Source organism: Scleropages formosus, chromosome 20 (assembly GCF_900964775.1).
Source record: "Scleropages formosus chromosome 20, fSclFor1.1, whole genome shotgun sequence".
In the NCBI taxonomy this organism is placed as follows: Eukaryota; Metazoa; Chordata; class Actinopteri; order Osteoglossiformes; family Osteoglossidae; genus Scleropages; species Scleropages formosus.
In genome coordinates this window covers 9242854-9252844 of record NC_041825.1, presented here as the reverse complement: position 1 = coordinate 9252844, position 9991 = coordinate 9242854, and the positions used below count along the sequence as shown (strand labels likewise).

The following is a 9991-nucleotide window of genomic DNA, read 5'->3' as shown; positions in this document are numbered from 1 at the left end:
TGAACATGTGACAGGTCACAGTGATTGTGCGTTGTCACACCTGTCCCGTGCAATGTCTGTTGAGATCTGCTTAACGATTACGTTTTTGAAATGTGTCAAGCTATTGTGGACTATGCAATATTTTTCATACACGTCACTTGTCTTGACTTGCTGATCGGGATATAAATAGTCGCTTTTTAATCTAAAAAAAAGAAAGTTTTAAGATTTTTTTTTTACCAAAATATATTATCTTCACGCTTCTGTTTTCTAAAACTTAAAAATGTCCTTGAAATTTTTCGAAGGGAGCAAATGTGACATGAATTTACGATCGATATCCGTAAGGCGCACCGGCTCATTCAGCTCGTGCCTGATTCTCCTCTGTGTTCATCATGATTCTAACAGCGTCAGGATTAAGAAGCGTCCTGTTACCATGGATACCAAAGTGGCGAGAGAGCGAAGCGCGTTTCACATTAGCAATATTCGCGGCCATGACAAGCTAGACCGTGTGAAATTTTATTTATTTCTTTGTTTGTTCAGATTAAGCGGTCCGGCCTTCATCTGAAACTGGTAGAAATGTCACATTTGATTGAGTCGTGTAGTAAATTTCAGAACCGCAAGGGGCGCTGTCATGACGAGCGCGAGAGAGAGCCGCCGTCAGCATTACGTCAGGGCTCACCGGCGTAGCGAGACGTCCGCTCCCTCGTTCCGCACTATCTACACGCACGTTTACCGGGCCTCGTTCTCCCTCGCTCTGTCATGGAAAATAAATCTCTAAAGGAGACGGAGAGGAGCTGCGTTCTCTGCTGCCAGGATGTGGACATCTTCGCCGTGGGGAAGTGCGACCACCCGGTGTGCTACCAGTGCTCCACCAAGATGCGGGTGCTCTGCGACCAGAAGTACTGCGCCGTGTGCCGCGAGGAGCTCGACAAGGTACGGGTCGGCCGCGCGCCCGCCTGAGCCCTGCCCCCCCCCACCGCAGCTCGCGCCACACCAGTCCGCGGCGCCGCGGCCTACTGTGAGGCTAACTGGAATCATCGAGAAGCTAACCTGTTAGCTAAGTGAGCTAGCTCAGCTGTTTTTTTTTTTTTTTCTTTTTTTGTCCTTAATTGGAGATATTTCAAAATCTTTCGTGTCACGGAATGCGAGTCTCGTTTGTTCGGAACTCATTAATATGAAAGCGTTGTTTTCCCCCGGGTCTGGGGCGACGAGAGGAGCCCGACCGGCGCGTGCCGCGGCTGCGTCCGCGAGACGCAGCCATTTCATTCGCACGGCCCTCGCGCTTCGTCCGGCTGCGAGTTCCCACCAGTGAGCGCGTGAGGGAGTCGAGTCTGAGGAGGGAGAGTGTGGACACCGACCGAGCGCGGAGACATGATGATTCGCTCCGCTGGCTGTGTGTGTTTGCGGTGTGTGAGCGGCACTCGCGGTGCGTTTGTGTGTATCTGCTGCTGGCCTGTCGGCGCCGTAGCGCTGCTCGCGGGTTTTGACGCCGGCAGCTGCTGTTTCTCCCGCGGCGCTGACACCTCAGACCTCAGGCTGGAGGCTCAGGTGTCCCTTCACGTTTCAGCAAGACGAAGGGGTTGATATAACATATCTTTAAGTTTAATGAACAACTAACACCAGCGGTATGTGTTGTAGTACTTAGACAAAACGTCAAATTAGTGGAGTCAGAGAGCTGGTAGTGTAGTGGTAGAGCTGCTTTGGACCCAAAGCCTTTGGCAAAGGTCCCGGGTTCGAAGTCCACCTCCAGCTGTTGTACCCTTGAAACTTACTCTGAATTGCTCCAGTAAAATTACCCAGCGCAGCTGTATATAAAAGTAAAGTACAAAAAGGTAAAGCATAGAAGTTCTCGGGTTTGACTCCGGCATTGTGGTGGAATGACCTCCCCCTCTCACTCAGAACTGCTGAAGCGGGTCTGAAAACTCACCTTTTCCGGACCCGTTTCGCCCAAGATCTCTCCAGCTCGTGTACGGTGTAAATGTTCATGCGCCGTAACTTCATGCGCGTCACCAGATAAGACTTTACACAGCTGCCACTCCTGTATTAATTTGTATGTGATTTTGTGTATCTTAGTATATTAACCTTCCTACAATTTTTTTTTCTTTTTTCAGGATTCATTTGTCCTGCATTTTATGCACCGACCTGAGCGATGAACATCGGTGCATCAAGTGGAAAGCAACAAACTAGGTTTACTTAAGAATCACATGCCTGCAGCCATGCCTCTTTCTCTTAATGTAATGCGAAATTGTATTTTCGTTGAGACGTGCGTCGCTTTGGAGAAAAGCGTCTGCTAAATAAATGACTGTAAATGTATAAACGGGTAAATAATCGTAAGTAGAGAACAGAGAACATGAGATAGGGTGTTCCCTGGACGGAGGGAGACTTTGTGACAGTTTGTCCGTCAGGTGTGTGAAGAAACCCGTAAGATCGCTGTGCAAAGAGGTACAGACAGTGAACTGTCCCCTCTCACCCTTCCCATTGAGCCCTGTTTCATCGAGGTTCTTCTTGAAAGTAAAACTGACCCAGCTGTGTAAATGGATAGTTAATTGTAATTGCCTTAACGTCTTGAAAACTTTTTGGTTTAGGTGACACTTGTCTCCGGTCAGTAACAGTAGAGAATCTGCCGTTTGCCTTAATCGCAGGTTGATATTGTCTCTAGAAGCGATGAAGTATCAAGTCTTGTGGTAGAATCACCGTGTCTGCATGCTTTGCAGAGTGAAGGGCATGGTGGGTAGTAAATAAAGTACCAGTTGTGGAATTAAAATGACAGCATAACTGGAAAAAAAAAATGCTGTTGTGCTGAATAATAAGTCTGTAGATTGAAAGAAGTGTATGTTTCCATAAGATGTTAGAGCAGTTTTTCACTGTACAGCATCCCATTACATGAGGACTTGGTGAACTGTATTTCAGGTGGAGAAACAAATATTACCCTGTTAACATATAGTCTCCATGCGTGAAGAGTGAGTTTTGCAGTAAAATAAACAGCCTTTGAATTCAAACCCAAATTGTGACTACCTCGTATCAGCAAGTGTGGGTAACAAAAGGTATTAAATCGAGTTTCCAAGCAGAAGACGAAGGGTTCCATTTCACACTGAGAGAAAGCCTGCTCCGTTAGTGCCAGGATTGATGTTTTTGTCATTTTTTTCCATTATTTTGTAAATCTTTCATTGGCGAGTTAACCTTAAATAAGGTTAGGGGTTATGGGTTAGGGTTAGGGTCACTAGGTTGTTCAGGGGTGACACTGACAATTCCTTCTCGTAGCTGCCCAGGACAATATATTTTTACCCTCTGAAGGACAGCAGTTTTAAATTGTTATAATTGTCTAAGCATCTCTTATTGTGTTTTTTGATGTTGCTTCATTGTAGGTGATTTTCATCAAGAAACTTCAACCATTTGCTACAATAGACTCCGAGCAGTTCCAGTGTGAGAAAAAGTATGACATTTATTTCACCAATGGCAAGATCTATGCACAGTTCAGGTACGATGATGTTTTTGCTTGACCTTTTTTTTTTAAAAAAAAATTTAAAAAAATAAATGGTGAAACTTCTGTCTTGTTGTTTTGTCTTTAATTTTAGGAAGATCCTGCAGTCTGAATGTCCACAATGTCCAGAACCAAAAGTGTTTTCTAAATTTGAAGAGTTGGAACAACATATGAGGAAGCAACATGAGCTGTTTTGCTGCAAATTGTGTGCTAAACACCTGAAGGTAAATCCTTTGAGTTTTTGCGGCTGTTTTTTGGCCATTGCATTGTACAGAGCTGTCAGAGTGTGTCTCCGCATTCCACCACAGATTTTCACCCATGAGAGGAAGTGGTATAGCCGCAAAGACTTGGCTCGACATCGAACTCAGGGGGACCCTGATGATACCTCTCACCGCGGTCACCCTCTCTGTAAATTCTGCGATGACCGTTACCTAGATAATGATGAACTGCTGAAACACCTGCGCCGAGATCACTATTTCTGCCACTTTTGTGATTCTGATGGAGCACAGGAGTACTACAGGTGAAACACCATTGCTTTTCCTACTTTAAAGGGGGAAGGAGGAATGCAGGTCCTGGAGAAATGCTACTTTGCTCCTGTCTTTGTCCTAGACATATTTTGGGAATGACAAAGTTGACTTTGATTTTAAAACCTGCCAGTACTGACTTACAGTGGTATATTTTTGATGTAAGAATAACACCGGGGGGGAAAAAATAAATGTAAACCAAAAAATTTCAAAATAGTAATATACCTGAGAAGCCACTTAAGAAAAAAAAATACTGATTTGACTTCCTGAATACCCAAAATATGTCGACATGTTTTTTCCTACTTAAATTTCCTTCTAGTGACTATCCGTACCTGCGTGATCATTTCCGCGAGAGTCACTACCTGTGCGAAGAAGGCCGCTGTAGTACAGAGCAGTTCACCCATGCTTTCCGCACAGAGATTGACTACAAAGCTCATAAGGCAGCTGCCCACAGCAAGAGCCGAGCTGAAGCCAGACAGAACCGTCACATAGAGCTGCAGTTTAACTACACCCCACGACACCAACGAAGGACCGATGGTTAGTGCAAGGGATTGTGCTTGAGGTGTCTTAAGAGAGCAGTGTGGGAACTGGATTGCAGTGAACTGACCTGTGTGTGTTTGTGTGGGTTCCATGCCATTAGGTATTGGAGGGGAGGACTATGAAGAAGTGGATCGCTTTAACCGGCAGGCGAGAGCAGGAAGGGGTGCGTCTCGGATGACCCACCAGAACAGGAGAGTGAGCTGGAGATACAACAGGTAAGCCCCACCTCTACCACTGCTATGTTTTAACTGTGCTTGTGAGAGAACATGGGGCACTCCATTCCAGAGTTTGAGTGCATGACTGCACATTTCTTTCAGGGAGGAGGAGGACCGGGAAGTTGCAGCTGCAGTTCGCGCTTCCATAGCCGCCTCCCGACAGGAAGAGAGGAGGCAGGCCCTGGAACGAGAAATCCCAAAGGCACGCAGGGAAGAGAAAATGGAGATGGATGATGACCGAAATCTAGGGAGTGCAGCCAAGCCAACTGAAGTTCTAAGTAGGGGAGCTTTTTGCTATTAGTGGTAGTTTTTGTACTTAATATGGTACACAAACGTCAGAATATTTGATTTCGGTAAATTATGCGTTATTTTAGTAGTGCACACTTCACAAAGCCAGCCCTTTATCAGGCAGACTGATGATGTGTCCTTGTGTGTTACTGTAGAATATGTCAGCATTGGTTGTATGGCTTGTCTCAGCCCCCAGGGATACAGGGCGATCTTTTGGTGTAACGGAATCAATAAAGGGCGAAGATTTCCCAGTTTTGGGGGCTACATCAGCGGATACACCACTACCACCCTTGGCGAGGTATATTGTACAGATTTTCATTATCTGCCAGTTTGTATTTTTCCTATAGGAATGTTTGTGCAGGCTACTGTTTTAGTTTTTTTTCCCCCACATTTTGCCTGTTTATTATAGTATTAGTGTAACATACTGTCTCCTCATAGTGTGAATGGTCAAGTGACTAACTTTTGTAGATATGTTTTCTAGGTAATTTTTATTAAAAAAAAAAAAAACCATGGCATTTTCTTCCCTTATTTTCTAAAATTACATTTTGTTTTATAGAGAACTTAAGCTGTCACTATATCAGAATAGTGTAGGACTAGCTAACTCAACTGACTTTCACAGATCAATAACAAAACACAATTTGAGGCACAAGTGTATGGAAAATTTTCTCTTTTTTTTTTTTTTGTGTGTGTAAAACTGTCCACATTTTGTTTCCTTTAGAGAGTTGGAGGTGTAAATAACTAGATTAAAATGCAATAATCAGGGGTATCATTCTGGTATTCTTTCTTACTGGTGCTATTAGTCACCTGCACTGTCAAACTCCAGACATGAGTTGTAAACACTGTGGAAGTGAGTTGGATTAGGTGCTTCTGCATTTTATTTTATGGTATTTTACTCATCTGTCAGCTTGGCAGGTAAACACAGGTTACTTTCGCTTTGCTACAAACAAGTTTTAGAAGACTGAAAAGTTAAGAATATTCTGTTTAAAGTTAATTAGAAAAACAGGTTTGAAATTTGTCTTTTGGTAAATTGAGAAGTCAGTATATTAGAATGGCTTATTAAATATAGCAAAACTTAATATTTTAGTGTACAGAATATGAAGAAAGTTTTGCTTCATTTTGCAACGCTAAGCCTTAAAGAAGTATGCTAACTGTTTACTGGCTATTTGCCCGTTTAGGTTCAGGTTAAACAGCTGACATCCTCTGTTCTTTCGTGTGCAGCATGATCAAATCTGCCCCTGTGAAACTGGAAGAAGCTGATTTCCCCAGCCTGTCCAGTGCAACCTTGTCCACCCCCATGACTCCAGCATACAGTGTTCAGTCCTGGAATCCCTCTTCCTTTCAGGAGGAAGATTTTCCGGCTCTCGTCTCCAAAATCAGACCCCAGAAGCCAGTGGGCAACACTTTGTCCGCTTGGTCTCAGTGTGGCAACAAAAATACGGCACAGGCCACCAAAGCAGGACCAAGACCTGTGCCTCCCTCCAACACCTCTGCAAGCCACCTTCTAGCCTCGGTCTCCCAGTACAAAAAGAAGTCCACTCAAGGAAATGGTGCTAAAGCACCTTCCAGGATCAGGACCGCATCTTCCGAGGAGGAAGAAGAGTCTGGCAAGACGGTCCAGGACATCCGCAGTGTGCCTACCATGCTGGACATTTCATCGCTGCTGACGAGTAAGGGCTTACCATCGGGCCCCAAGGTGAGCAAGAGGAAGAAACAGCCCACCGCCGCTATGTCCAGTACATGGCCAACTGCCGGGGAGGTCAGCGTGGCCCAAAAAGAGAATGTTCCAGAGGCTAGCTTGCCCCCTGTGCAAAACAGTCCCAAACCGACTGCAACCCCTAAGTCAAACCTTCTCTTTAATGGGAACACGAACAAGCCACTGGAGAACCCAGCTGTGGTTTCCAAAGAGCCGCCTGGACTGCAAAAGCAAGCCGACTGTAACCCTTGTCTGCTTCCCGGGGAGGAGGAGTTCCCTGCGTTGATACCGAGAAAACCTCCTCCAGGTAGAGTATGAAATAGAGCTGTAATTCTGGTCACTGAAAAGCCATTTTATACAACAGACTATTTATGCGTGTGTGTTTCACCTGAATCTGTAATATAGTCAACATGTTTGTCTTCTGACAGATAATTCCGTTAAAAAAAGATTGTGATCCCCCCCCCCCCCCCCCCCAGGGTTTAAAAATACGTTCCCAGTGAAAGCGACCCAGAACGGCCTTCCCCCTCCGCCCCCTGGGTTGGTGGGCCCTCCTAGCAAGCCACCACCTGGATTCACCGGTGTCCCTCTGAATGCAAACATTGGACCTGCGCTCTTTACAGCTACTGAGTCAGTGACCGTGTTTTTACTCTGCCCTGACAACTGCAATTACGCACAAGAGACGATACCAATTGGGATTCTGAGTATTTCCTTATATAAAACTTTGAAAATTAAAATAGTCCCTTCTTAAAATACATCGAGTTTTTTAAAATTGAAACCAGCTAAAGTTCTGTAAAAGTTAATAAAATACAAAGTTTACGGGAACAAATATGTATGTATATGGAGTTCTTTATTTTTCCGCTTCAGGACAGCAGCACCACCACCAAGGACCTACCTCAAACCAGAGAAGTTCCAGGAGAGAAATATGGACCTGATACAATCAATAAAAAATTTTCTTCAGAATGATGAATCCAAGTTCAATGAATTCAAGACTTACTCAGTACAGTTCCGACAGGTGATACAATTTTGTAAATATAACTTGACTCTAGTTTCACTTATCTGAATACCGAAAAGTGACAGTATCATTGACAAGATGTTAAATAGAATTTTAGCCGATTTTGTGTATGAAAAAATTAACATTGTCAAATGCTAACTTGTCTGCAGTTCTATTACAAATGAGATCAACTTTTTTTTTTCCTCCAATACTAAATTCAGTTTAAATGTTATGTCATGATACTTTGCAGTAATTTTCTAAATAAAATATCAGTCATATCTGCATTTTTTTTTCTTGCTACATGTTTTATATTCAGTAAGCTGTGTGTAAGTTAGTGCACAGCTGGCGTTGTCAGTTGCCTGAGAAACCAGATCAGTGTTTCTCTTTGGAGTATCTTGGGAGTATATTTGTAAGAGTTATAAACGTGACGACCTCTGTTTCGAGTGCCTGAACACCCTCTGTTTGCCTCTTCACCTCACAGGGAGTGATCTCAGCTGCCCAGTACCACAAGAGCTGCCAAGAGCTACTGGGCGATAATTTCAGGAGGATCTTCAATGAGCTTCTGGTGCTCCTGCCAGACACGGCGAAGCAGCAGGAGCTCCTTGCCGCCCATGGGGACTTGAAGGCTTTGGAGAAACAGGCCGGCAGCAAGCCCAAGAAGAACAAAAAGAATGCGTGGCAGAGCAGCTCCACCAACAGCAGCCTGGAGCTCGACTGTCTGATCTGTCCGGCCTGTAGCCAGGTCCTGGCCCAGAAGGACTTCGCTGCCCACAAAACTTTGCACATGGCAGATGATGACTTCCCATCTCTGCAGGCCATCAGCAAGATCATCAGCTAACCTCTGCAAGGCTACCGCACTCAGATTCTGGCTGGGTCCAGGGATGTCTGTACTGTAGGGGAATGTGCTTTCTCGCAGGAAATGGGTCTAAGGGGGCAGAATGGGTCTGTTAAGTTCAGCATTGTAAGGTGATCGGGCGGAGAAAGCTCTGGTAACTTATTGAAATTTGAACGATCAATGGTGTTGATACTACAAATCTACCAGCAAAGGTTGTTGCCGCTGTTTTCTGGTCTGCTGAATTTTCAGAGCTTAAGAGTTGGTTTCCCAGAAGGCACTTTATATTTGCTTAAAAACCTTAAATTATTGCTGGTGTTTTTCTATTCTAGCTTGAATTTTTGCCTATTTCTTATAGAAATGTCAGTGAGAATCTGACAGATTACAGGACTATAAAATATCACATTTAATGTGCACAAAGGAACTTTTTTTTTTTTTCTTTTTTCTTGGCATCTAGGCAGGACTGCAGTCAGTTTTAGATTTTTGCCTTCCGTTTTTGAAACGTGTTTCTTCAGATCATCAGCAAACAATGCAAGGTAGTGCTGTAGTCTAATACATTATTTATGGACTACTACAAAAAAAAGTTCAGTATAAATTCATTTAGCACTGATGGAGGCAGTTCTACAATTCTCTTTGGGAGTCATTTAATTTGGAGAGTTGCTCAACTGGTGTGGATTGCTTCCACCACTAATTTACTGAAATTACCCTAAACTCTCGGCACCAGTTTAGACTTGTGCAGGAGAGTGATCCTATGTAATAATCAGGTGGTAAAAGAAATTATTTGGCCTTTTCTTTCCTGTTTCTATACTGGCAAAAAGAAAATATTAATAAAATAGCTATAAATCCTTGTTCTGTCCTACCAAGGGCTGCAAGCATGTAAATGTGAAACCACATTGATGTGGTTTCATCAGCACAGTGCCTACATATTGGCGTTGCTGATAACTGCGTAACTGCTAATTCATAATTGTTGGCTGACATTTTTGAATGGAAAACCAGATTATTTCCAGTGGTGGGGATTGTTGCATGGATCTTGTCCCGTTTTCCATAATTTGCCGAAAGGTGGAAATAACAGCCCTGAAGTTGCAGCATTTTTCTTACTGTCCTAATATATGTCATCAAATTAATACAGGTTTGCCATCCTTAAACTAAATAACTTCAGCAAACATGTCTGTTGCTTCCAAAAATGGACAGTCACTTGTCCAAAGGGAATTCCCCAAATAAAAATACTGTTGGTATGTATTGACTCGCCTCCCCACTTCCTGAGTTTAACATATTTCATGTTGTAATATCAGTTGTGTAAGAATTTTTCTGAAACTTTATGCACTTCTACATTGATTTGTCATATAGGCAGAATGCTGGAGTGTTCATTGTTGGTATGTGTGTTTTCCCCACGATGGGCCTGAAGTGGAAGGAACAGGAACAGCTGTGCTTGTCCTGCCACTGCTTGGTTA

At 43.7% G+C, this 9991-nt stretch overlaps 1 protein-coding gene across 1 annotated transcript; it reads left to right on the top strand.

Annotated features, from left to right (window-relative positions):
- The first annotated feature begins 630 nt into the window (after positions 1–630).
- Positions 631–8635, top strand: znf598 (zinc finger protein 598). The gene is made up of 12 exons (XM_029246683.1): positions 631–909; positions 3342–3454; positions 3552–3681; positions 3766–3977; positions 4301–4518; positions 4622–4736; positions 4839–5014; positions 5214–5322; positions 6243–7024; positions 7194–7344; positions 7582–7729; positions 8190–8635. Exons 1-12 carry the CDS (start codon positions 736–738, stop codon positions 8544–8546), a joined length of 2685 nt encoding a protein of 894 aa, XP_029102516.1. The 5' UTR covers positions 631–735; the 3' UTR covers positions 8547–8635.
- The last annotated feature ends 1356 nt before the right edge of the window (positions 8636–9991 follow it).